Genomic DNA, 26,879 nt, shown 5'->3' on the forward strand with positions numbered 1-26,879 from the left:
GCTCCTGCCAACCTAGCAATTCAAAAGCACGTCAAAGTTTAAGTAGATTAATAAGTACCGCTCTGGCGGGAGGGTAAACGGTGTTTCCGTGCACTGCTCTGGTTCACCAGAAGCAGCTTAGTCATGCTGGCCACATGACCCAGAAGCTGTACGCCAGCTCCCTCGGCCAATAAAGCGAGATGAGTGCCGCAACCCCAGAGTCGGTCACGACTAGACCTAATGGTCAGGGGTCCCTTTACCTTTACCTTTAAGGTGCTACTGGAAGGAATTGTTTTATTTATTTTGTTTCTACTATTTCGGGGTTAATGGAGTCTGTAACTTGAAGCGTCTGTAACCTGAAGCATCTGTAACCCGAGGTACCACTATATTTTTATTCTTTTTTAAAAAAATAATAATTGTGCATTATGTGCTTTGACGTTTTTCACCACTCTGGGATTTGTTTAAGCAAAGAGCAGGCGATAAGTGCCCAAAACAAAACGCGAGTTTTGCCTGGGTTGCACAGGGAGTGGCGGTGAGATTGAGGCTTCTTGACATCGTCAGTAGAGCAGAGCAGCATTATTTCATGAGTCAGCGTTAATAATCCTAACAAGTGCCAGTTGTCAGCTGGCCTTCAAGAGTGAGTTTCCCTTCGGGTTTTGTTTTGTTTGCAGTTCGTGGAAAGGAAGTTGCTGAGTCACAAGCAGATTTGAGCTTCTGCTTTCTTTCCAGAGACCCGGGACCTTATCTGCTCCTGCAGGAAGGCATTAGCCCAGGGCGGGGGTCTTTTTCCCCAGCCCAAGGGTCAAATTCTGTTTTGGTGAACAGTCCATGGACCTTGCAACTGTGGTGGGCAGGGCCACAGGCAAAAGCGGATGGAACCACAAATGTAAATGAAATATACTTGGAGTCGAGTGTGGATTTCATGCTCTTTATTCAGCTCATAGTAGTGAGGAATGGAAGTTCCCCCGAAATGTCTGCTTTATATACATTATTTACACAATGGGCCCCACGTGACTGGCTAATTTTGGGATACTCCTGTAGGCCAATCAGGTTGTGGATTCACTTCCACCTGGAGTTGGATTGGGTGGCTCCTGCGGACCAATCAGACTGCTGCATTTTGGATCCTATTCAACTCAGTACCTAATACCAAATGTTATTTTAGTACAGCAGCCTAGTTTCTTCACTCTTCTCCACCCTCCATGCAGCCAAGGACACATTCCAGCCCGGCAAAAACACTTGACAAGAGTGCAAAGGACTCGTGAGGGGTGTGGCCTGTGGGGAGGGGTGTGGCTTGGGAAGAGTCCCGAGGGCCAGATAGAGAAGCTTGCAGGGCCACATTTAGCTCCTGGGACTGAGGTTCCACACCCCTGTACTAAGTTGTGCTTTGGCTGTGACTCCTGTTTTGGCAGGGGTGTTGGACTAGATCAGTGCCTCCCAAACTGTTTTGGACTACAGTTCCTATCATCCTTGACCAGTGGTCCTGCTAGCTAGGGATGATGGGAGTTGTAGTCCAGCAACAGCCGGAGAGACCCAAGTTTGAGGAACACTGGAGCAGATGATCCTTTGGGTCCCTTCCAACTCTAAAATTCTATGGTCCTATGTCAGGGGGAGCAATGGAGGGTTAGGCACTAACCAGAGTCTCTATAGGTATGTGGCTTTTCTGGGCGCTGATTATCACCAGGCACTCCCATCTACATTGGCAGAAGTCGAACTCGTATCAGTTACAGGGCTGGAACTTGGCAAATACCTGCCAGTGTTCAGCAAGCTGTTATCAGCTGGGGGTTATCAGCTGATCAGGTTATCAGCTGGGAGAGGGCAGGGTTTTGTTTTGTTGCGCACACAACCCAAAAAAGAAGTGCCAGTGGAATGGAGGGTGTGTGTGTGTGTGTGCGCGCGCGCGCACACAAGAATGCAACAGCAACTCCAGAACTGAGAGCAAAAGTTGGGTCCATCTAGCTGAATGACATGAGGGTGCTGTGGTTTGAAATGGAGGGCTTTTATGTTCAGCTCCGTTAGCTGATCAAGGGGCTCAGCTGGATGATTCAAGTGGTCCCTTTTCATTTCCAAAGATTCTATTGTCATATCTTGTACTAGGAGCTGCCCCTTCTGCTCACTAACCTCTTTGGCTACTCCCTTCCCTCACACTAGCCAATCCTCCCTCTCTTTATACCTTTCCTACCCCCTTGACTATTCCCCCACAGCTCACCCCAACCCAATAGGTAGCCACACAAACCGCAGTGTGATGACACCCTTACGTTTCTATGTATATAGGAAGATACCAGTACTAGTCCTACTCAAAATATGAATGGATGTAGCTAAGTTAAGTCCACTTATTTAGATGGGTGTGCTCCGAGTAGGGCTAGCATTGGATACAAGCCTAATGCTTTTTAATTTATTCTTTAAGTAGTAGTAGTTTATTAATGCTTGGGCCATAGGCCATTCACATATAAGGTAGATGGGTACAGTACAAAAACCAGTAGTATAAAATATTGCATAATTTTTTATTTTATTTTTTAGTAAGTGAAGCTTTATTCTGTTTCTCCTGCTCTAAAATGATTTCCTTTTTCTTAATCTGGTTTATTGCCTAGATTTGGTTTTAATGTGTTTTTTTCCCCTTCACACCTTGGATGTCCTTGCCAAGAGTGAAGAAGAGGCGTTTTTGAATATATTTTAAAATAAACTATAGTAAATATATATAAATATAAGTTTCCTTCCCTCTGAGTGCAGAGGCGTATGTGATCCAAATCTTTATAGTCTCTCTCTCTCTCATATCTATTTATCTAATCAGCATTGGGGGATATGATTATTTCATGGTTTATATTGCTGGTGGTTTTCCCCTCTTGTATAAAATAAGGTTTCGTATGAGTGTTTTGGCCTGTGAAATGTTTTCTGACCCCTTTTTCTATTTTGAAGAGTTCTTGTTTTGTTATAGCGAGAGGTTTTAATTTTTAAGGTGCAGTTATGCATGCAAGCTGCGTTTTGGAGATCTTTGCCCTGAAATATATATAGATCCGCAACTACTTGTGTTATGTACTGAAGTTCTCACCCTGGGCCAGCAGGGGCATACTGTAGATAGTTTTCACTCAGGTCCACATATGCAAATAAGGGATTGAAAGTGACGTTCAGTGATTGGATAGTTACAGAAAATGGTTACTGTTGCGTTCTAGTGGAGCTCTATATAAGCAGGCTGGCTGAACCCTTCCGTTCAGTTCTGTTCTGGCCTGTGAATAAACCCACTACTTAACAACTTCCACGCCCCCTTTCAGGGCAAAGACCCCCTAAAGACAGTCACATATACAGTCACTTTAAAGTGGCTAGTTGCCCAGGTATTTAAAGGAAACCTCCTTTCCATTGGGATTGGTAGGACGGAAGGCAGGGAGCCCACCAGCAGGGGGAGCCAGAGCCTCTGGCAGGCAGAGCCAACTGATTCTAGCTGAGTGCCCATCTTCCTCCACCTCCCTGCTGAGTTCTACAGTGGGTAAGATACTGAGAGTGTAAGGAGGAGCAAGCTGACAGGCAGGGGCATCCCTAGACAGGTTGTGAGTAAAAAGGCAGGCCAGTGGAGGCTGCTTGAGGGCAGGCTGAGTTTGGTGGGGCAGTGCGCCTGCCCACCTGCCCAAACTGCCTGCCTCTACTGCTCCATTCATGCCAACAGAGGCTTCCCTTTCAACGCAAAGAGCGCCGTTGGATATTCCAGGAGAAAATGGTCCTTCCTGGTCTTGTTTTGCAACGCAGCCAAATCCTAAGGGAGATGTTTGAGCATCTCCTGACAGGTTAATTTGTATTTCTTTTGCAATGCAAAGCAGTTGTGGGACTTCCAGTTTGATCAGACAAAGAGCCTTAACCCTTACTTCTTCTGCTTTTCTCTGCCTCAAGATTGCACACATGGCTTTTCAGGGAAACACAGGAGTGGTGACCTGTAATATGATCTCATCCACACACACCCCTTCTTTTTTTCACCAGGAAGGATTTCTTAAAACTGGAATAGGGGACTTGTGGTGCAGGTGTTTCTGGGGGTGGGGAAGAAAATAAATCCAATCTGAATGTAAAGGCAAATCAACCGCAGTTGTGCTTTCTGAAACTGTTGTACGCAAACTGAAACACAGCCATGCTTCAGAATACATACTGTGAATTGCAGTTTCTCCAGCCCAGGCTACATGCACTATGGGAAGATGTGGTTAAAGTGCGTAGTCTGATTAAAAAGTGTGCTATATTTTTGGAAATCGGTTTGCCAAAAAATATCGGGCAAAACTGTATACAAAAATCAGCCGCAAACTGCTGGTGAATTTTCATGAATAACAACAACAACAATAACAAATAAATAAATAAACTCGTGTAGAAAACTGAACTTAAAATGGGGGTGGAAATGAGAAAGAGAGGAAAATTGAAATTGGCATATTTGCCCATCCCTAGTGAAGGGTGGAGTTTACAAGTATGTAAGGTTTAAAAATAAATTAATGGAGTGTCTGTCTGTCTCTTCTCTCCATAGTCACTTCAGATCAAATTGAGAATCTGCATCGGCGATTCAAGCAGCTAAGTGGGGATCAGCCAACTATTCGGTACAGTATTACCTATTCTTAGCCCTATATCATAATGGATTTATTCAGTGCTTTTCTTCTAAAAAGTATGTTTATGGGTACTCTCATTTTAACTAAAGAAAATCACCATTTTGTAGTTCAAATTGGGAAAAATAAATACAGTAAATGGGCAAAATATTCACAAAATGTTTAAGGGTATGCATACCCTTGCGTACCCCCAGAAAAAAGCACTGGATTTATTCTCTAAGTGTGGATACTTAATGAAGCCCAACGCTAGGAGGGTTCACATGTCACATGAAGTAGGGCTGCCAGACATCAGGAATTGACTCATTGACTTCAGCACAAATCCAAAGGCTCACCACTGAACAGCTGAATGAAGTTTTTGGACCGCTTGTGGTCTGCAGACCACAGTTTGGGAAAGACTTCGCTGGAGTGCTCCATGCTACAACATGTTGATACTTTTAACAGGGAATGTGCTGCATTCTTTGGAAGATACCGTCTACTCTGGCTGGCAGCAGCTGTCTAAGATTTGGGGCAGGTATCTTTCCCAGACCTGGAGATGCTGGGGATTAGAATAATAGAATCATGGCATTTTAGAGTTGGAAGGGACGACAACGGCCATCTAGTCCAACCCCCTGCAATGCAGGAATCTTTTGCCCAATGTGGGGCTCGAACCCATGACCCTGAGTTGAAGAGTCTCATGCCTTACCGGTTGAGCCATGTGATTGAACTGAACAGCCTTTGGCATCCTCTGCCTCTGAGTAATGGCCCATTCCCAATGTACCAGGAACAGGTGATTTGTGACCCTCTAAATTAGTGGCTTTCAAAGGTTACAGACTCCCCTTTGAAGATCTGGTAGAAGCTATGGACCCCCCTCCCAGAAAACTCCACACCTACACATGAAATGTTGCATACAATTTATTTTATTGCATTGTGTGGGTTGCCCCTGGTTGATGGACCCCCCTGATGAATCCCATCCATGGAGCACAGGTTAAGCATCCCTGTTCTGTATGATTTTGGACTCCAGCTCCCATCATGCTTGACCGCTGGCTGTGCTGGTTGGGGCTGATGAAGAACCATTCTCTTTATTGGGCTGAAAGAACAGATGGACTGGACGGAAGGCAGCTTCCCCTGTTGCACAGCCAACTTCACCGGGAAAGGTGCAATGTGGAGACTGGTCCTTGTCAAGGTCTGTCCTGGGCCGATCGTCCCATCAGATAACGGCTTGCTAATCAATTGGCTGCTTTCTGCCCTGTTCTCTCCCGTAATGAGATTTTGCTCCTCCAGGCCAAACCCCAGATGGCTCTCTCGAAAGCACAGGCCTTTCTCCGTACAAGGCTTGCAGCTTTTGTGGGGAAGCAGGCAAGGCCATCGATCAAGAGGAAGACACCTCCTCTTTCCTGCTCCTGCCTGGTGCCTTTTCGCTGACTGGGTGGGGAATCACAGGGAGAGGAATCTACAAGACCCATCATTTCTGAACCATTGGAGCTGATGGGAGTTGGGAGTCCCAGCAACACAGGCTCCTCATCCTTGGTCCAGATCAGTGAGAGGGGGAACCTCCAGCCCTCCAAAGGATGCTGAACTACAACTCCCACTGGCCCCACATTACCCCACTCTTACTTACCATCCCAAGCCACCCATCTGCAGCCACATTGTTCTTTCTTTTATAAGATCAAAATGATCAGACAACAGCAAAGGTTGCTAGGTTTATTGAGGGTGCAATGAGATTAAGGGCCACTATTTGAATGATAATCTTGGTCATTTGATTGCCGTTTTTACCTATTGTTGCCTTTTTATTTGTATATATTGCTTGTATTATGTTGCCATGGCCGTTGGCTAAGGCAAATAAAAAACTTATCCCACCGGCCCCAGCAAACACAGCCATTGCCCAGTGAAGATGGGAGTTGTGGTTCAATAAATGTTGTGTCTTGATGCTTATGAAGGGGAGGACAGTGTTTTGAAATGTTGGCTCCCAACTCCTACCCATAGTTTGATGCCAAGTGAGAGGGATTGTTTCCTGCGCTGCTTTCTCCTGCTGCTGCTCAGCCGGATGGCCTCCACCTGAGCTGCACAGCAGGTTGACCTTTCTGTAGGAAAATATACAAACGGTTTCAGGCAGAGTCGCAGAGGAGACAGAGGAGGCTCGCTCTGTAAGGGGGCAGATGTCCTGCCAAGAGGCGGGAGGAAAGCCGCTTCGCCCCTTCCCTAGAAAACCAGCAGAGAGATCCTGAGGTCGCTGGGAAAAGGAATCTATCACCCCATTTGCAAAAGAGTCTTGCAGGCATCAGGGCTGTGCCCCAGTGGCTGAGAGGCCAGGCCTGGAATAGCACAGAAATCTAGTGGCTTGTTGTTGCTAGGAAGAGGGGAGAAATCATATTTGTCCATTTATGTATCACATTATTACATCCCGTCTTCTCCTCCAAGGAGCTCAAGGAGGTGGTGTACGTGGTCTCGTCCCCCCCATTCCATCCTCACAACAACCCTGTGAGGTAGGTTATTAGGCAGAGAAGCGGTGATTGGCCAGAGGTCACCCAGTGAGCTTCATGGATAAATAGGGATTCAAACCTTGGCCTCACCAAGTCCACGTTTGGCACTCTAGTCATCACACCATATTGCCTATTAGAACTATCATTTAGTTAGTTAGTTATTGAACTTACCATATTTTTTGCTCTATAAGACTCACTTTTCCCCTCCTAAAAAGTAAGGGGAAATGTGTGTGCGTCTTATGGAGCGAATGCAGGCTGTGCAGCTATCACAGAAGCCAGAACAGCAAGAGGGATTGCTGCTTTCGCTGTGCAGCGATCCCTCTTGCTGTTCTGGCTTCTGAGATTCAGAATATTTTTTTTCTTGTTTTCCTCCTCCAAAAACTAGGTGCGTCTAGTGGTCTGGTGCGTCTTATAGAGCGAAAAATATGGTATATTCCTCTGCTCTTCCCCAAGGAGCTGAGGGTAGCAAACTGGCGTGTCATTTAAAACAAAGCAAAGCATTCTATAAAACAGTTCAAAACATTCCCAAAGCCATGAACCTAACATCATTAAAATGCAAAAACAAAAAAACCAAACCAAACCTCAGCTTTGCCACTGAGCCATGACCCTGTGCTGAAGAGATTGTTCATTTGTCTTCAGAAACCTGCCTCTCTCACTCACTATTTCCCTCTCTTTCTCTTTGTCCTTTTCTACTTCCGCAGCAAGGAGAACTTTGATCGCGTCCCTGATCTGGAGTTCAATCCAATTAGATCCAAAATTGTCCAGGCCTTTTTTGACAAGAGGTAATGTTGTGGGTGCTTGGCCTCCCAGGGGGGGGGGGTGTTCTCTATAGCAACAAGAACTGTGCAGCTCTCCTTAACCTCGAATCCATCTCCGCACACAAGCCATTAAAAAAACAGTAAAGCGCATAAACAAGCACCTAAAAACCAGCCATTGATTGAGGCAGCTTCGACCTCCTGTTTTTCAATGCCTGCTAAAGGCTGCTTTCGTTAGACAAAATTACAGACGTGTAATTTCATTAGGTAGACTTGTCGATAGAACCAACCATTTCATGAACATTCAGATAATTTTATTATGCCTACTGTTTTTTAAGGTCTGGTTTTATTGCTAGTCTTCTTTTATTCTAGTGAGTATTTTATCGCATTGTATGTAAATGGCTTAAAGCTTTTTATTATTAATATTCAATGGTCTATAAATCTTGCCAAATAAACTAAAGCAAAGATTTCATTTGGTGGCCCCTGTTTGATGGCATCCCAAACATAGCTCCCCTTTCCCTGGGTGCCTTCCGCCTTCCTCTTGCATCAGAAGGATGAGACTATCAGTGGCTTACTAGCCATGATGGCTGTTCTCTGCCTCCATGGTCAGAAACAGGATGCATTTTGCACAGTGAAAAGTTAAACTGTGGAACTCACTGCCACAGGAGCCAGTGATGACCACCAAGCAGGATGGCTTCAAAAATGGGTTTGTGCAAATTCATGCAGAATAAATATGACTTATCGATGGATACCAGCCATGATGGCAAAGCTCTCCATTGAATACCAGTTGCTAGAAACTAATCCAGAATGCCGCAGCTAGACTGGTGACTGGGAGTGGCCACCGAGACCATATAACACCAGTCCTGAAAGACCTACATTGGCTCCCAGTACGTTTCTGAGCACAATTCAAAGTGTTGGTGTTGACCTTTAAAGCCCTAAACAACCATGGCCCAGTATACCTGAAGGAGTGTCTCCACCACCATTGTTCAGCCTGGACACTGAGGTCCAATGCCAAGGGCCTTCTGGCGGTTCCCTCACTGGGAGAAGTGAGGTTACAGGGAACCAGGCAGAGGAGGACCTTCTCGGTGGCGGCACCCGCCCTGTGGAACCCCCTCCCACCAGATGTCAAGGAAATAAACAACTATTTGACTTTTAGAAGACATCAGAAGGCAGCCCTGTTTAGGGAAATTTTTGATGTTTGATGTTTTATCAAGTTTTTAATATTCTGTTGGAAGCCACCCAGAGTGGCTGGGGAAGCCCAGGCAGATGGGCAAGGTATAAATAATAAATTATGATTATTATGAAACCACAGGACGGGAGTGTTCTCTCTCTTGTGCTCAGGTCCTGCTTTCTGGTTTCCCAAAGGCCAGTCTGAGAAAAGGATGCTGGTCCTGATCTAGAAGGCTTTTCTTACGCCCAGTGCTGTTGCTGCCATTTATTTATTTTTGCAACATCCACATGGTTTCATCCTCAAAATGCCAATGCATGCTTTTTAAATGCTGTTGACCTAGATTTCCCCTTGCCACAGAAAATCCAGTTAGTCAGACCAACTTATCACGCCTCTGCAGTTACTGTTGGTGTAGACAATCCTTAGCACTTTGGGGACTTGGGCTGTGTGTGTGACGCATTCCATTCTTCCATGGATTTGTTTGCAAATGGCAATTGTCACATTTAAATTCTGTAAGTAAACAATTTATCCTCTGCTTATTTTAATCACAGTTTATATACTGCTTGATTGTAAGCATAAGGGAAAACCTCAAAGCAGTTTACCGAAAGAAGAGAACAATGACGTTATCAGTAAAGACGTGAAGCTTTCAAATTAAAATCAGTGATCAGATAAAAGCAGATTAAAACACATGTCGGCATTCTGCATATTTGGATAAAGGTAAAGGGACCCCTGACCATTAGGTCCAGTCGTGACCGACTCTGCGGTAGCAGCACTCATCTCGCTTTATTGGCTGAGGGAGCCGGAGTACAACTTCCGGGTCATGTGGCCAGCTTGACTAAGCCGCTTCTGGCAAACCAGAGCAGTGCATGGAAACGCCGTTTACCTTCCCACTGGAGCGGTATCTATTTATCTACTTGCATTTTGACATGCTTTCGAACTGCTAGGTTGACAGGAGCTGGGACCGAGCAACAGGAGCTCACCCCGTCACGGGGATTCGAACCACCAACCTTCTGATCGGCAAGTCCTAGGCTCTGTGGTTTAACCCACAGCGCCACCCAGGTCCCTGCATATTTGGATAGGCTTGCCTTAAAAAGAAAAAAAGTTTTTAAGCTGTTGCTGGAGAGGTACCTGCCTCGAGTCAATAGGCAGGGAGTTCCAAAGTTTGAGTGCTGCCACAATGAAAGATTTGAGTTTTTACAAATGTGTTGATTTTATTCAAATGTCTGGGACACGCTCACACAGCAGCAAACCCATTTCTAAATAAGGCTGTGCCTTTGCAAACACACTTCCCTCACCCCATCTCACCCCCCAAAAGCACAGGGGCCGATGGGTGTGTAGAGCAAGGATTGCCAACACGGTGCCCTCCAGTTTCTGCTGGGACCAGACTCCCATCCTCCCTGCCTATTGCCCATGCTGACTAGGGCTGCATTGGGAGCCCAGCCAGAGGATGGAGGGCTCTACATTAGGTGTTCCTCATGTCGAAAGTGTTCTGAGTGCTTTCGTGCCGATAGGAACCTGCGAGAATCATCGGATGGGTTCGCGGAGGAGATCAACTTCGAAGACTTCTTGACGATCATGTCCAATTTCAGGCCCATCGAGATGGACATGGACGACGAGCAGCTCGATCGATTCCGGAAGAAGAAGCTAAAATGTAAGGTGCTCCCTTTTCTCGATCGAGTCTGTTGTTTTGTTGGCAGACAGGAGGATCGGTCTGCATGAACCCACTGTGTTCATGTTTAGCTGTAAAGAGTGTGGTTCCCGGAGTTTCTCCCCTTCTTCCATGTCCACTGTGTGCCCTCCCATCTCCCACTTCAAAGCCATCTAGTGGAGAAACTTTTTTCCTATCAAGGGCCACATTTCGTTCTGGACAAATGAAGGTGCTTTGGATAAAGAGCTGATCCTGTACTTATTGAGAGCTGCCAGGATGGTTATTGTAGAAAGAGCTTTTAAAAGGAACTCTTTAGAGGGATTAAATAAGGATTTATAATACAGTCAGAATCTGGTCCATAGCTATTACGAAAAAATTAAGTCGAAGGTTAAGGTATACCAGAGGATGCCCCTCCCCTCCTATCATTTTCAACCAGGGGGTAAAAATTCATTTCATGACGGTGATAATGTTCAAAGGCCTTTGGCATTCAAGAATGCTCTTTGGCATTCTTGGTGACTTTTCATCATCAAGAGAGAACATCATAAGCCCTTGAGGACAATATCCCAAGATTTATAAGTAAAGCAAATCCTATATTTTAAGAAAGAATATGCTACTATGCTCCAGTATCAGTAATTGCCTCCCCCATGGGCTATGAGTGAGATGACCCACATTTTTGGTCCGTGTGTGTTTAATTTTCATTTGCATTCAAGCTGTGGTTATTTTTGTAAGTCATTAAATTATATGTTCTTGATTTTGCACACATGCACACAAACAACTTTCCCCTGCCTACTGGCTACAAGAACTCTGTTGGTGTTTGATACAGTCCCTGATTTGATCTGTTAGGCTCAGTTACTATTGTGCGGGGTAAATATGGGCTTTGAATGAATTTATTTCACGCATAGCACTGTGCTTTTAAGCTGTTTACTGCTGACCCTAATTTATTTTGCCTTCTCTCCCCTAGTTCTTTTCCACATGTACGATGCAGACAGTGACGGCAAGATCACTCTGCAGGAATACAGGAATGTAATGTATTATTATTATTATTATTATTATTATTATTATTATTATTATTATTTGGGCATCCCACTCGTTTAACTGCACTTTCAATGACCCGGCACCGCTCCTCCTCCTCCAACCAGTTTGCAACTTGCTTCTGCCCTCCAGATTGTGCAAGAGATGCTTTCGGGGAACCCCCACCTGGATAAGGAATCGGCGAGGTCCATCGCAGACGGAGCCATGATGGAGGCTGCCAGCATCTGCGTGGGGCAAATGGTAGGCTGAGCGCAACGCTGCAGATGACCAGCACACAGTCATTCCGAGGCAAGGAAGGGATGTAGCTCAGTGGTAGAGCATCTGCTTGCCTGCAGGAGGTCCCAGGTTCATTCCACATCTCCAGATAGTGCTTGGAAAGATGGGGGGATGGAGAGGTACAAAGCAGGTTTGAACTCCCCAGACACCCGCTGATGCTATTCCGCTGTGTGTCTCTCTGCCCCCACACCTGACATCAGGTGTGTGGCATGTGGCTGTGTTTCAGGGGGAAAAAATGGACTGGTGGGCCAAGTTTGGCCCAGATTCCCCACCCATTTTAATGTTGAATTGTGTTTTTCCTCGATTGTGCATTAAGGTTGTGCTGTAAGCCCTTTTAGGAAAACGTCGCCCTTAAGAATGGCATGTAGGTTTTCGCTTTGAGTCAAGAAGTAAGAGCCCTCCGTTTTTTCTCAGAACGCCTCCTCTGCCCTCAATAGACTTTCACTGCTCGACGTAATGTTTCTGTTCTTGTTGCAGGAGCCGGATCAAGTATATGAGGGAATCACATTTGAAGACTTCCTTAAGGTTAGAAAGGATGCTCACCCTATTGCTTGGTGGAAGTGATGGAGACCAACCTGTGGGAGGGGCGGGGGCAGGGGGGGAGGGACACAGTGCTAGGCTTTCTGTTACCTCTAAAATTGGATCTTGTTTTACAGGTTTAAATTGCCTTAACCCTGATTAATATGTTTTTATATTGCTGTTTCATTGGTTTTAGGCTGCATTTTAATGATATTTTCCCCTGTTTAAAAATTGCACATTGAGAGATTTTATAAACATTAAGGTGTCATATAAATGCTTCTAAATAAGAAAAGTGGGAGAAGTATCCTGACAGCAAGAACTGTTTGAGGAAGGACCTGTTACTTGGGGGCAGATTGGGGGAGCCTTCCCCACCAGAGACCTTTGGTCCGTTTGGGATGCTTCAGATTTCTTGCATCAGACAAGGGCAGGGAAAGGTTTGACTGGCTTGCTTACAAGACTATTCCCCTCCAGCTCTATGACTCAAGTGCACTCATAAGCGTAGCAGATGCCCAATCTGCAGCTTATCGACAACAGACCTTAGTTTGTGGCCTGCAGCATTAAAAGGGCCCCTAACCTGTACTCGTGGCTCAAGCTTGCTTTCGTTGCCTCTCCACTGGCAGATCTGGGAAGGGATAGACATCGAGACCAAGATGCACGTTCGCTTCCTGACCATGGAGCCGATTGCGATGTGCTACTGACCACGGAGAAGCTGGGACTGAGGTGTTGGTGCCTTCTGGAGCGACCTGGGACGGAAACCGTCAGGCGGTCGATACGGGTATTAAGGGGGAACTGCATCTCCCATGGCTGGGGCAGTTTTTTTGCAGGGGGGCGGTGCAGGTTTTAGGAGTTGATGTGCCTGGCTTTGGCTTTACAGCTATTTTCTCTCTCTTGTCTACACTAAAAAGCCTCATAGCCTCAAATCATCAATAAAGAAGGTTTTGTTTTTAATTCTTGGCAGAAGCTTGTTTACTTGTGGATCCTGTGATCAGATACAGTCATGGGACTCAACTTTTCAAAAACTGGGTGCTCTACTTGACCAAGGGTGAGGAATCAGATCCAGATTATCTTGCATCTATCTACTATTTATATATATTGGAAAGTGATTTCTGTCTGTTGTCTTAAAATATTGTTACTGAACTTGGTGTGAGGGTTCCCAGGGCAGGGGCAGTGCTCTCTGTTGACTTTTGCAAGCTAGCCACTATTTTGAACCAAGATGGGGGACTGAAACATGACTTTGGCATGACTTCACCTGTTCTTTGGCATAGGCTTGACTGCCACTCAGGATATCATTCCTAAGATTTGGCATGGGGCTCTTTGTTGACATTTGATTGCCAGGTGCCATTTTGAATCAAGATGGCAAACGAAAAACGTGACTTTGGATTCATTGCTCCGAAAATCGAGGGAAGTCATGTGCCAAACTCACAAATTACACCATCCATTGGGGGGGTGGTTCTACAAAATCCTGGGCAGTCCAAGCACTCTTAGCTAATTGTGAAATAAAACTGGAGAAACAGGCCCCAAGGAACATGGGATGCCCTGTGTAGCATTAAACATGCCACTTTGTTATTCCCAGTTGGTACGGTTATATTTATATCCACTAAATCACATACCAAAGAATTCACAACATTAAAACAATAGAATGCATACGGTAAAAGCACAGGAAAGAATTTAAAAGCAAAAAAAGTTTAAAAACAAGCACCAATAAACCATTGTAGGAGATGTGGTTGAGTCTAATATACCAAGGTACCCTGGTATTTAATTTTAACAAATCTTATTTCTTTACATCATCATCATCATCAATAGAAAAGGTTGTTTGTTTGTTTGTGTAAATATGTCCAGAAGCATGTTATAACTTCCTAAGTGTGTTTCAAGGGCTATCTGACATCCTGGGAGGAAATGGTAAGTGATTTACACACGCTTTCAAGAGGCCCTGTAGTTTACTTGCTATCTCACTGGTCGTGGTCCCAGCCATCATGTTCTCCAGCCCCATAGAGTAACCTAAAAGATCAGGCCTGGGCCCAAGGTTAGGAAGTCCAGTCTCTCTACCTGCTTGGCTCCCTGTTTTAACTCCTCCCTTCTGCTCCTGCTCTTCTTCCTCCTCTGGTCCTGAGTCACTTTGGGCCAGCACTTCTCCATTCCTACTGTGGCAGGCCTGGGTTTTACAAAGCTCTGCACCCTGCCCGCTGCATCCGCTCCATCCCTCGTCGTCCTCTGCCTCGCTGCATCCAGGTGGGTTTTAGGGGGCGTCACCCAGGATCATCTTCGCATTCTCCTCCATGAGTTCCTGCGGCAGCCGCTGCTGTGACCCAAACACCTTCCTGTGGACGTGGGCACCGTCCTTCCTGCTCCACGTTGGTCGGCCTTTGATCAGCACCTCTTACTTCCCACCGCAGCTAGATGTTGTCGTAGGGGACCGCCAGGCCAATATTGTAGTTGTAGCCTGTTGTTTCGTTGTAAGAGGAGCGGCAGATAGGAAGGATGCTCTCTGCAGCCAGCTGGTCCACCGAGAACTCATACGCATAGATGATTCCTCGATGTCTGATTTGGGGAGAGAATAATAATAATAATAATAAATTTTTATTTATACCCCGCCCTCCCCAACCAAGACATAATTAGCATGCATATTATTGTTGTTGTTGTTGTTATTGTTGTTATTATTATTAGGACTCCTTAGTCACCTGTTACCTAGAAACTCCAAGCAACTTAGATTGACAAAACATAAACATAACCGCATTATACCATTGTGGGAAAAAGGAGCACAACATTCATTTCATTTGTATACTGGCCTTCATCCAAAGATCACAGGGAAGTCCACAGCGTAAAAATACAAAATAAAAACACAAAATATGCAATAAAACAAAAGCAGAACAAAACAATATCCCGCCCCCCCACAGACACATTTAAAAGGTCACAGAAGGTTAAATCAGCCTAATGCTCGATTGAAGAGAAGTGTTCTCGCTTGGTGCCTAAATATTTTTTGGTGGGAGGGGGCAAGCCTCCATATGAAACATTAACATACAGTGGTGCCTCGCAAGACGAAATTAATTCGTTCCGCAAGTCTCTTCGTCTTGCGAGTTTTTCGTCTTGCGATGCACGGTTTTCCATAGGAATGCATTGAAAATCAATTAATGCGTTCCTATGGAAAAAGCCTTCCCCTGACCTCTTCTGGCGGGCGGCATTTTAAAATCGCCCGGGACAGCGGAGGACTTCTCCGCTGTCCGGGGCGATTTAAAAGCCCCTGGGAAGGCAGGCAGGGGGGACAAAGGCTTTCCCGCCCGGCCGCCCGGCTTCGGGACATCGTTCCGATGCCGGGCGGCTGGGGGAGGCTTTCCTGCCCCACCGCCCGGCATCGGGACGATGCCCCGATGCCGGGCGGCTGGGGGAGGCGTTCCTGCCCCACCGCCCGGCATCGGGACGATGCCCCGATGCCGGGCGGCTGGGGGAGGCTTTCCTGCCCCACCGCCCGGCATCGGGACGATGCCCCGAAGCCGGGCGGGGGGGGGAGGCTTTCCCGCCCGGCCGCCCGGCTTCGGGACATCGTTCCGATGCCGGGCGGCTGGGGGAGGCTTTCCTGCCCCACCGCCCGGCATCGGGACGATGCCCCGAAGCCGGGCGGCTGGGGGAGGCGTTCCTGCCCCACCGCCCGGCATCGGGACGATGCCCCGATGCCGGGCGGCTGGGGGAGGCCTTCCTGCCCCACCGCCCGGCATTGGGACGATGCCCCGAAGCCGGGCGGGGGGGGAGGCTTTCCCGCCCGGCCGCCCGGCTTCGGGACATCGTTCCGATGCCGGGCGGCTGGGGGAGGCTTTCCTGCCCCACCGCCCGGCATCGGGACGATGCCCCGAAGCCGGGCGGCTGGGGGAGGCGTTCCTGCCCCACCGCCCGGCATCGGGACGATGCCCCGATGCCGGGCGGCTGGGGGAGGCGTTCCTGCCCCACCGCCCGGCATCGGGACGATGCCCCGATGCCGGGCGGCTGGGGGAGGCTTTCCTGCCCCACCGCCCGGCATCGGGACGATGCCCCGAAGCCGGGCGGGGGGGAGGCTTTCCCGCCCGGCCGCCCGGCTTCGGGACATCGTTCCGATGCCGGGCGGCTGGGGGAGGCTTTCCTGCCCCACCGCCCGGCATCGGGACGATGCCCCGAAGCCGGGCGGCTGGGGGAGGCGTTCCTGCCCCACCGCCCGGCATCGGGACGATGCCCCGAAGCCGGGCGGGGGGGGGGAGGCTTTCCCGCCCGGCCGCCCGGCTTCGGGACATCGTTCCGATGCCGGGCGGCTGGGGGAGGCTTTCCTGCCCCACCGCCCGGCATCGGGACGATGCCCCGAAGCCGGGCGGCTGGGGGAGGCGTTCCTGCCCCACCGCCCGGCATCGGGATGATGCCCCGAAGCCGGGCGGGGGGGGGGAGGCTTTCCCGCCCGGCCGCCCGGCTTCGGGACATCGTTCCGATGCCGGGCGGCTGGGGGAGGCTTTCCTGCCCCACCGCCCGGCATCGGGACGATGCCCCGAAGCCGGGCGGCTGGGGGAGGCGTTCCTGCCCCACCGCCCGGCATCGGGATGATGCCCCGAAGCCGGGCGGGGGGGGAGGCTTCAAAAGCCGTCCGGGGGCTTTTAAATCGCCCCGGACAGTCCCGGGGCGATTTAAAAGCCCCCGGTTAGGCAGGCAGGGGGGGCAAAAGTCTTTGCCCCCCCTGCCTGCCTTCAAAAGCCGTCCGGGATAGCGGGAAGCGCTTCCCTGCTATCCCGGACCGCTTTTAAAATGCTGGCGGTGGGGAGCAAAGCCTTTCGCCCCCGCCGGCCTTCCTGGACCTCTTCTGAAGTCCGGAGGGGGGGGAAGGCTTTGCTCCCCACCGCCAGCATTTAAAAAAAGGTCCCCGAGATTTCCCTATGGGCTTTCGTCTTGCGATGCAAGCCCATAGGGAAAATCGTCTAGCGAAGCGTCGCAAAAACCGAAAAACCCTTTCGTCTTGCGGGTTTTTCGTCTTGCGAGGCATTCGTCTAGCGGGGCACCACTGTATTACCGTAATACAGAAACAAACACATCCTCATTTATTTATTTTTTATTATTATTACTGAATATATTGATGGTCTTTTTACCAAGGTAACTGTGAGCAACTTAGACAAAAATCTAAAAGACAGTCCCAAAACATCCCACCACTCAAGGAGGCCACAGATGATTAAGAGCCAAAGGCCTGGCCAAAAAAAGAAATATTTTTGCCCGGAGCCTAAAGGGGATGGTGACGCCTGGCCACAGAAAGCTTTTGCAGCACAGGTACTATGGGACAGATTCGGCTCAGTCCCCCAAAGGCCATGGGGAAGAAAGGCAAGTCTTTATCCGAGACTGAAAAGTTCCCAGGAGACCTCACTAGAGAGACCATCCCATAGATGGGGAGCCATAGCTGAAAGGCCCTTCATAGGCAATTCCACATGAACTGGACTGTCCACAGGGTGGTCAATCCAGAATGGCTGCAGTCATTATTCCCGTCAACTCTATTAACCCTCCCACCTCAGTTTTGAGCATTCAGGGGCGTGGCCCACTCGCATTTCCTGCTTCTCAGACTCTTAGCCCTCTTTCTGCTTAGTCAAACTGCTCCCCCTGTGGTTGGTTCTTACCTTCGATGAGCAGTCAGGTCATCATCCATGATGCTGGCGCCTCGGGGAACCTTCTCGTCAGGGATATTGGCGGTGATGAGGCTGTGGCTGTTGAACCAGATGTGGCGGACAGGGTGCCTGGAGGGAAAAAGGAATGTTGTTGGTGTTTCTGTTTAATTTTTTTTTTAAAAAATCTTAAAGGGAGTCACGATTAACATTTCTAAATATGACGTGCAAGTTCTTTTAATAGTTTCTCTCCCCACCCCCACTGTTAGAAATGTATTGTCATTAAAATGCAGAGTTGATTGGAACAAAACTCTACACCCACACACACATGAAAATGCCAAGTGAAAAAAAAATGAATTTCCATGCACAAATGACAACATGAATGTTGCATTAGCAAGGGGTGCAGGGAACTGCCCAATATTCATAGCAAAATCAACGTTTGTTATCTGTGCATCTAAACTCAATTCTCTCATTTGCGGGCGGATTTCCTATGGATACAAAATCAACACGCAATGATCCATATGACCGCACTGAACGATTTGTCTTTTTTTCCACTTTTGAAAAGTAGGCTTGTCTCCAACAAAGCCATATTCAAGAGTAGACCTACTGAAACCAACGGCCTTGCATAAATTGTGTCTGCTAACTTCAACAGGTCTACTCAGAGAAACAAACCTGGTGCCCTCCAGAGGTTTTGGTCCAGAACTCAGGCTAATGGGAATTGCAATCCAAAAATATCTGGCAGGCAACCAGGTGGCGCTGGTCATTCCAAAAGTTTCCATTTGCTGCTTTTTCTTGTTTTGAGTTAAATGGGTCAGTCCAGTGCAGTGGCACTGGAGGGGAAGGGGAGAGAAGGGGGTGGGTCTCCATTCAAGCCAATAATAATACAGTGGTACCTTGGGTTAAGTACTTAATTCGTTCTGGAGGTCCGTTCTTAACCTGAAGCACCACTTTAGCTAATGGGGCCTTCCACTGCTGCCGCGCCGCTGGAGCACAATTTCTGTTCTCATCCTGAAGCAAAGTTCTTACCCTGAGGTACTATTTCTGGGTTAGCGGAGTCTGTAACCTGAAGCGTATGTAACCTAAAGTGTATGTAACCTGAGGTACCACTGTAATAGTATTTTTGCTTTTAGCACCACCCAATGGACAATTGCTGAAGTGCAGTCAGATTCCTGAAGCAGGGCAAGGGGAAAAGGCAGCTTCAGCAGATGCTCTGAGAGCCTCCAAGTGGTGCTGGACTCCGATTCCCATCAGCCCCAGGCAGCATGACCACGGATGATGGGAGATGGAGTCCAACCTGGTTCCCCATACCTGACTTATCAGGGCTGGGGTTATACCTGGTGCTAGTCCTGCCCAGAGAAGAGCCACTTAAATTAATGGACGGAAATCAGGCATCCAAGATCCTTTTAACCAGAGATGCCAGAAGCAGGAGTTAAAAGGTGCACTCGGGTATTTTATTATATTTGTAAAAAAATATTTAGATCCCACTATTCCTGGATAGAGAAAAGAACCGCCACCCCTGAGCAGTTTGCCATTTATACATAAAGCCATACAACGAAAACCAGTGGCAAAGAGTTCTGCAGGACTGGGCTGATAACACTCAAGGCTTGGCTTCTAAATGAACCTCGCTGGCACTAGAAATCACCGAATCTGGGATGTAAGCATTCAAGCAGCCCCTGTAAGACAGGGCAATGCCACTGAGAGTGGAATTAACCATTTGGGAGTCCCAAAGCATGGAACTAGACAAATACATTTTTTCAAAATACATAACCACAGAGCAGCTGAGACCATTTAACACTGGTCGTGAGAGACCTGCATTGGCTCCCAGTACGTTTTCAAGCACAATTCAAAGTGTTGGTGCTGACCTTTAAAGCCCTAAATGGCCTCGGCCCAGTATACCTGAAGGAGTGTCTCCACCCCCATGGTTCAGCCCAGACGCTGAGGTCCAGCTCTGAAGGCCTTCTGGCGGTTCCCTCCCTGCGAGAAGCGAGGTTACAGGGAACCAGGCAGAGGGCCTTCTCGGTAGTGGCGCCTGCCCTGTGGAACACCCTCTCATCAGATGACAAGGCAATAAGCAACTATCTGACTTTTAGAAGACATATGAAGGTAGCCTTGTTTAGGAAAGCTTTAAATGCTTAATGCTGTATTGTGTTTTTAATATTCAGTTGGGAGCTGCCCAGAGTGGCTGGGGAGGCCTGGCCAGATGGGCGGGGTATAAGTAATAATTGATGATGATGATGATGATGACTGCAGTAGTCTCCCCTCACCAAAGCCCCACCTGCCCGCCTCCTTACTTAAAAGCGGGTGCTGCTGCTAGTCAGCCTCAGCGTTGCCCCTTAGGCAAGTACCCGCCTCCCTTGCTGTAATGGACCAGCCTCCACTGGCAGCTGACTTTACCTGGCATGGATTTCCCAGAGCTTGGTGCCCATCCTCTGATCCCACACACAGACCAGGCCCTCTTCCCCTCCGCTGACGATCTTCCAGTCATCCATCTGCACAGAAGAGACTCCCAGCTGGTGGCCGTAGAGGGAGCAAACGGAGGCGCTTATGCGGAGGTCGAAAACCCTCACCCTAAGACAAAGACAGAAATGCAGTCAAGTCTCGTGTCACTGGCACAACCCCAAAAGAGATGGATCCAGCAAGATCTACTTGGAACCACGTTAGATTCCATACGTGCCGACAGCCAGCCTCTCTCACTAGTTGAGCCGTCTATGAGAGGCAGTGTGGTGCAGCGGTTAGAGTGCCAGAATTAAGACCTGGGAGAGCAAGGTTCAAATCCCCAAGTCGGCCACAAAGCCTGACCCACCTCGCAGGGTTATTATTGTGGGGATTAACTGAGGAAGGAGAGAGCCATGTACACAACCCTGAGCTCCTTGGAGGAAAAAGGTGGGATAGAAATGCCCTAAATGAAATGGATGCTTATACGTAAGAACACGGGACGAGCCCTGCCAGATCAGGCCAGTGGCCCATCTAGTAGCCAACCACATGCCCATGGGAAGCCCACAAAGCAGGGCACAAGTGCAACAGTGCTCTCGGCTCCTGATTCGCAGCAACTGGCATTCAGCAACATGTTGCCTCTGAAAGTGGAAGTAGAACCCAGAATCACCATTGATAGTGTTAGCTGCTATGGGAGGGATTCCCAAAGTGCAGTCCACAGACCCCTTCATCCAGGTGGTCCGCAGCACACCTGCAATTAAAAATCATGTAGCACCTAGGACAGCGCATGACAATTGCTACAAGAGGCAGAAGAATCCGTCAACAACCTCAGCAATTTTTAAGTGGGGGGAAATGGTTTGGGGACGGCTGCTCCAATTATTATTATTGTTATAAGTTCCCCACCCATCTGACTGCGTTTCCCCAGTCATTCTGGGTGGCTTCTAACATACAGTGGTAGCTCGGGTTACAGATGCTTCAGGTTACAGGCACTTCAGGTTACAGACTCCTCTAACCCAAAAATAGTACCTTGGGTTAAGAACTTCAGGATGAGAACAGAAATCGTGCAGCGGTGGTGCAGCGGCAGTGGGAGGCCCCATTAGCTAAAGTGGTGCTTCAGGTTAAGAACGGACCTCCAGAACAAATTAAGTTCTTAACCCGAGGTACCACTGTACAGAAAAACACAATAAAACATTAAAAGGCTTCCCTACACAGGGCTGCCTTCAGATGCCTCTATGAATTTGTCTAAACCCCTTAAAAAAACTTAAGAAGAGTTTTGCTGGATCAAGCCAATGGCCCATCTAGTCCAACATCCTGTTCTCACAGCGGCCAACCAGTTGCCACATGGGAGGCCTGCAAGCAGGACCTGAGTGCTCCCCCCACTTTGAATATCAGCTGCTGGCAGTCCTATGGCGAATGGCCTCCGGCAATGGAGGCAGAACACAGCCGTTGTGGCTAGTGGCCACGGATGGCCTTCTCTTCTGTGGGTTTGTCTAATCCTCTTTTAAAGCCATCCAAGTTGGTGGCAATCATCACTGCCTCCTGAGGGAGCCCAAATTCCACCATTTAAGTCTGCACTAGAGGAAGAAGTTATTTCTTCTGTCTGTCCTGAATCTTTCAGCTTCATTGGACGGCCCAGAATTGGATGGTGTAATATGTTGAAACCATCTTGCCCTGATGAGCAAGCTGGCCACTGAATTCTGCACCAGCTGAAGTTTCTCCAACCATCTTTAGAGACGTGGGTGATGCTGTGGCCTAAACAACAGAGCCTAGGACTTGCCGATCAGAAGGTCGGCGGTTCGAATCCCCACAACGGGGTGAGCTCCCGTTGCTCAGTCCCGGCTCCTGCCAACCTAGCAGTTCGAAAGCGCAATGTGCAAGTAGATAAATAGGTACTGCTCTGGCAGGAAGGTAAAAGGCGTTTCCGTGCGCTGCTCTGGTTTGCCAGAAGCGGCTTAGTCATACTGGCCACATGACCCAGAAGCTGTACACCGGCTCCCTTGGCCAGTAAAGCGAGATGAGCGCCGCAACCCCAGAGTCGGGTCTCTTTACCTTTACCTATAATGTGTTGCAGTAATCTAACCTAGAGGTCCCCGGAACAGAAATGGAAGAAGTTATTGAGAGCTACTAGCACTCATGAACCCCTCTCTCTGTGCTTCCTCTAGGGAAGTGAGGGGCATTATGAATATACACCGCAGCCTAGCAAAAACATCCAAGGAAGGTGTGACGTGGAGTCAGTCAGGGGTGCGGCCTGGGGAGGCAGAGAGGCTGGGAGAGCTGCTTCTCAGCCTGAGGTTTCCCACTGCTGGGTTCAAAGAGGCTGTGGGAGAGTTGAGCAAGTGCATGATGGATGCAGGAGGTAGGGCTTAGCAGTCTGATCATCCAAAACCGCTGAAGATGAAATCATTGCAGATTGCCAAAAAGGGGTGTGTGTGTGAGTGTGTGTCTCTGTGTGTAACAATGACAGAGCCCAGAGAGTAGAGCGGGAACCGCCACAGAGGCTGCTGGAAAAGGAATGGAAGCTAATCCTTGGGAAATGATGAACTGCGGAAGCTGGAAGGCCCGAACGGATGACAGGAGGACACTCCCTGTGCCAGCACTTCCATTGTTCAGGATCCCTGCTCCGATCTGGAGGCTGTTCCAAAAAAACAAATCCAAAGCTTCCCCTCCTTCCCTCCCTCCTCCCCGCATTGCCCTTCTCTAATGAAACCGCCCGGCAGGAGCCTGGGAATAGCTCCGTTCCGACAATTAGAACAAAAAGGAGGACAAAGGCTTCCGACCGGGTGGCATCCATCTGACAGGCTGGAGAAGGGAAATGAGCGTGCTCAGGCAGGCTGGGCCACGCGCAACACCTCCGCTGCCGCTTGTCAGAGCATCCACAGATGGAGTAAACAAAGCCTGTCTCCCGCTCTTCCTCTTGCCTGGGTGGGGGGCTGCGCAGAGCTCGGCACTGGGCGAAACCGAAGCGCTGCTTCCAAGCCCCCGTCCATGACAGCGTGCGGCCTGGCGAGCTGCCCGCCGGCGTCGCGTATGATAATCAGGCCGCCTTCCATCTACCGAGCCCTGGCTGAGTCGTCGCGGTTTCATTTGCAAGGACCCGGCTTCCAGGCATCCGTTCCCGGGGGCGGGGCGGGGGGGGGAGGCAAAAGACACTTTTCGAGTTGTTGTTGCTTTTGTGCGGCGGGGAAGTCTTACCAACTCCATCTCCCAGGCTTTGGCTACCAATGCCAGAGCACTGTGGTTCCGCAAAGATTGAACCTTGAAAAGGATGGAATTAGGGAGCTGGGTTTAGGATTTAGGGACCTGGGAATCTCAGGCGCTGTCTTCTCTCCCCCCGCCCCCCCGCTATGAAGCTCACTGGGTGCTCTTTAGGCAGTTACTACCTGTCACTTAACCTACCTCACAGGGTTGCTGCTGCTGTTTTTTAAATTAGTTTTTATTAACGATTGTGTGTTAGAAAACATAGAACCACGCTATATCGCCAACCAAGTGCACCACATAATCCCACACATCCTGGAAGGTGAAACGAAACAATGGGTGCACTTGGAGGTAGATAAAACCAGAAAAACCCCCACTATGGCATACCCGTTCCTCGAAAACAAACTAAGGAAAATTCCTGCAACACTAAACAGATTCACACGGCCCATACTTAAAGGAAAACTGGCCCAAACCCCATCCTCAGTGATTCCCCTGGCTCACAAGGTGGTTGTGAGGGCAAAAGGGGGAAGAAAGAAACATGCACGCTGCTCTGAATTGTGTGCATGAAATAAATATAAATTTAAATGAAATGAAGCAAGTATCTAGTCCTCAGGCCCATGGGGAGAGGCTTGGAAGTACTGTGGCACCTTGGGTTGCAGACGCTTCAGGTTACAGACTCCGCTAACCCAGAAATAGTACCTCGGGTTAAGAACTTTGCTTCAGGATGAGAACAGAAATGGTGCGGTGGTGGTGTGGAGGCAGCAGGAGGCCCCATCAGCTAAAGTGGTGCTTCAGGTTAAGAACAGTTTCAGGTTAAGAACGGACCTCCGGAACAAATTAAGTTCTTAACCCAAGGTACCACTGTAAGGACAACGTCCGTAACTCCCAGAAGCTGGAGAGAGGCTAAGTGCTTAAATATGTTTCCATTTTTAATTGTGTTGCTTTATCCCTGATGTGTTTCCTGACCTGAGTTTCTTTGGGAAGAAGGGTGGGAAATAAATTTAAACCCTCCTCCTCCAGTGCACAGGAGATGGTGCTTTACAGCTACACAAAACCACTTGACCCTGAGTTTGGAGGAAAGGAGAGCAAAAGGTGACACGAAGGAAGTGTAAAAGAAATTATGTACAGCATGGAGAAAGAAGGTAGAGGAAGGTTTCTGTCCTTACCACCACCACCCCGACTCTCCTAACACAAGAACCTGTGTTCTTCTTCATGTGCCTCCTCCACGAGAGGTCTGGAAAGTGGCAACACGAGAACCTTTTGTACGGTGGCTGCCCATTTGTGAAATGCTCTCGCCAGGGAGGTTCACCTGGCGCCTTCATTATACGCTTTTAGGTGCCAGGCAAAAATAGACAGACAGACAGACAGAAAAAAGATGATAGATAGATAGATAGATAGATAGATAGATAGATAGATAGATAGATAGATAGACAGACAGACAGAGATAGTCGTACCTCGGAAGTCGAACGCCTTGTGACATTTTGGCTCCTGAACGCCGCAAACCTGGAAGTGAGTGTTCCGGTTTGCTGACATTCTTTGGAACCCAAATGACAGACGCGAGTTCCGATTGGCTGCAGGAGCTTCCTTGGTTTCCGAATGTTTTGGAAGTTGAATGGTCTTCCAGAACGGATTCCCTTTGACTTCCGAGGTACGCCTGTACTCAGGATCGATTTGAAAAAGTACCCAGCTTCACCCAGCACAAAGTTGAATGATGGAACTGGCTCCTGCAGAAGGCAGTTAGGCTCTGAAAATCCAGAAAGGGGAAACAACATGCCTTTGAATCTGATCCTGGACCAAAGTGCCACCTGGGGCCTGATGCATGGGGGGGGGGGGAAGCAAGGTACAGGGAGGGAGACAGGTGTGTGAGAAGGGGAGAAGGAAAGAGCAGGGAGCTATTACCCAGCTGGCCTTTGGCCACCGTGCGACATCCCTTTGGTGCGGTGTGCTGGACCATTTAAATAATTAACACCCTGTCTCTCCCCCCGCCAAAAAAAAGAAAGAAAAAGAAAAGGTGGCGGGGAGGAGGGGGAATCTAAAAATTGGATGTGGAGGGACGTGGTTGTTGTTTTTTTTAAAGCACTCTAATCTTTACACGCTGATGACTCTGAGCGCTTCTATGTCTGCCAACAGACACTGAGCGGTGGGGGGGGGAGGGGGGAGAGACGTAAGACTGGCCAAGATGAGGAGATAAAGGGGTGGGGAGCCGCAAATCAGCTAAATAGGATCTGGAATTCATTCACGTGAAAATCCTTTTTTGTTTTGGCCACCTGAGAGACATCAACTGCAACCCAACCTACATGATTGCCACTGTTTGGTGGCGGTGATGCCGAGGGGGTGGGGGTGGGTTCTCTTTTTGGCACGTGCGATTCTCCCTTAGGTTATTTCCCTACTTCAAAATTTCAGGAAGTGAGGTTTAAAATGCCAAACTCATTTCTTTCTCCTTTTTTTCCACGAGTGTCCGCAGGAAAGAGGAGGGCCTCATTCCAAGAGGCCTCGCTGGGCAGTAGTACACCAACTGTGTCCACCAAATGGCTTTAAAAAATATATTATGTTGGGGGGGTGGGGAGAAGAGGAATAAAGGAGGGACTCTTCCCGCAGAGCTTGCAAAACAACGACAGGACAGAACAAAGCAAAGCGAAGTGTGCTGTCCAGCCATGACCTAATATTGCGTCTGATTTTCTGAAAAGTTTATGCAGACTCTTGCCTCTGGTGTGCAGTGCAATTCCGTGAAAGGCGACAGGTAAGCTGCTACAAAGGTACAGCCACGTTTGGGCTGGGGTGCCAAGATCCAGGCCGGCCCAAGACATTTGGGAAGGTGTTGTACCTCGGTGGCAGAGCATCAATCCCCAACGGCATCTTCAGGCAGGGCTGGGAAATACTCCTGCCTGAAATCCCCCCAAGAGCTGCTGCCAGTCAGTGTAGACCAGGGATGCCCAACAGGCCAATCGCGATCTACTGGTAGATCCCCGCGAGGTTTTCGTAGATCGTGGTCGATCTCTGGATCCCTTTCCTTAGAGTCATTAAAACTGACTCCTGCCCCCCCTCGCCATGCCCTCCATTGTTGTATGATCTCTGGAAGGGAAGACGGAGCTTTCTCTGTGCTGCTGTTTTGATCCATTTGTGAGTGAGTAAAAAAACAGGGCTTTTCACCTCCCTAAAAAAAGCACTCAACAACTTTGAGCTGAACCCCCCCCCCAAAACAAGGGTAGATGACTGTCAGTTTTTAATTCTGAAAGTAGATGTCAGTCTCTTGAGA

General features: G+C 48.6%; 2 protein-coding genes across 4 annotated transcripts in view; one reads left to right on the forward strand and one right to left on the reverse strand.

Moving 5' to 3' along the window:
* The window catches only part of TESC (tescalcin), a 31,372-nt gene extending 18,023 nt beyond the window's left edge, over positions 1-13,349 (forward strand). Inside the window, exons 2-8 of the mRNA XM_081892572.1 lie at positions 4,469-4,538; positions 7,705-7,785; positions 10,438-10,577; positions 11,536-11,597; positions 11,739-11,846; positions 12,360-12,407; positions 13,022-13,349. Of these exons, the coding sequence (XP_081748698.1) occupies positions 4,469-4,538; positions 7,705-7,785; positions 10,438-10,577; positions 11,536-11,597; positions 11,739-11,846; positions 12,360-12,407; positions 13,022-13,099 (587 nt within the window). The 3' untranslated portion in view covers positions 13,100-13,349. The remainder of the gene's footprint in view (positions 1-4,468; positions 4,539-7,704; positions 7,786-10,437; positions 10,578-11,535; positions 11,598-11,738; positions 11,847-12,359; positions 12,408-13,021) is intronic.
* The window catches only part of FBXW8 (F-box and WD repeat domain containing 8), a 64,203-nt gene continuing 50,645 nt past the window's right edge, over positions 13,322-26,879 (reverse strand). For 2 of the 3 annotated variants that reach the window (XM_081892394.1, XM_081892393.1), the window contains 3 exons: positions 20,390-20,563; positions 18,011-18,127; positions 13,322-14,939 (listed from right to left, as the gene is read on the reverse strand). In XM_081892394.1, coding sequence (XP_081748520.1) covers positions 14,795-14,939; positions 18,011-18,127; positions 20,390-20,563 — 436 coding nt within the window. In that variant the 3' untranslated portion in view covers positions 13,322-14,794. The remainder of the gene's footprint in view (positions 14,940-18,010; positions 18,128-20,389; positions 20,564-26,879) is intronic. The other variant, XM_081892395.1, reaches the window with a different exon arrangement.

The sequence above is a fragment of the Podarcis melisellensis genome (assembly GCF_964234715.1).
Source record: "Podarcis melisellensis genome assembly, chromosome: 16".
Lineage (NCBI taxonomy): Eukaryota > Metazoa > Chordata > Lepidosauria > Squamata > Lacertidae > Podarcis > Podarcis melisellensis.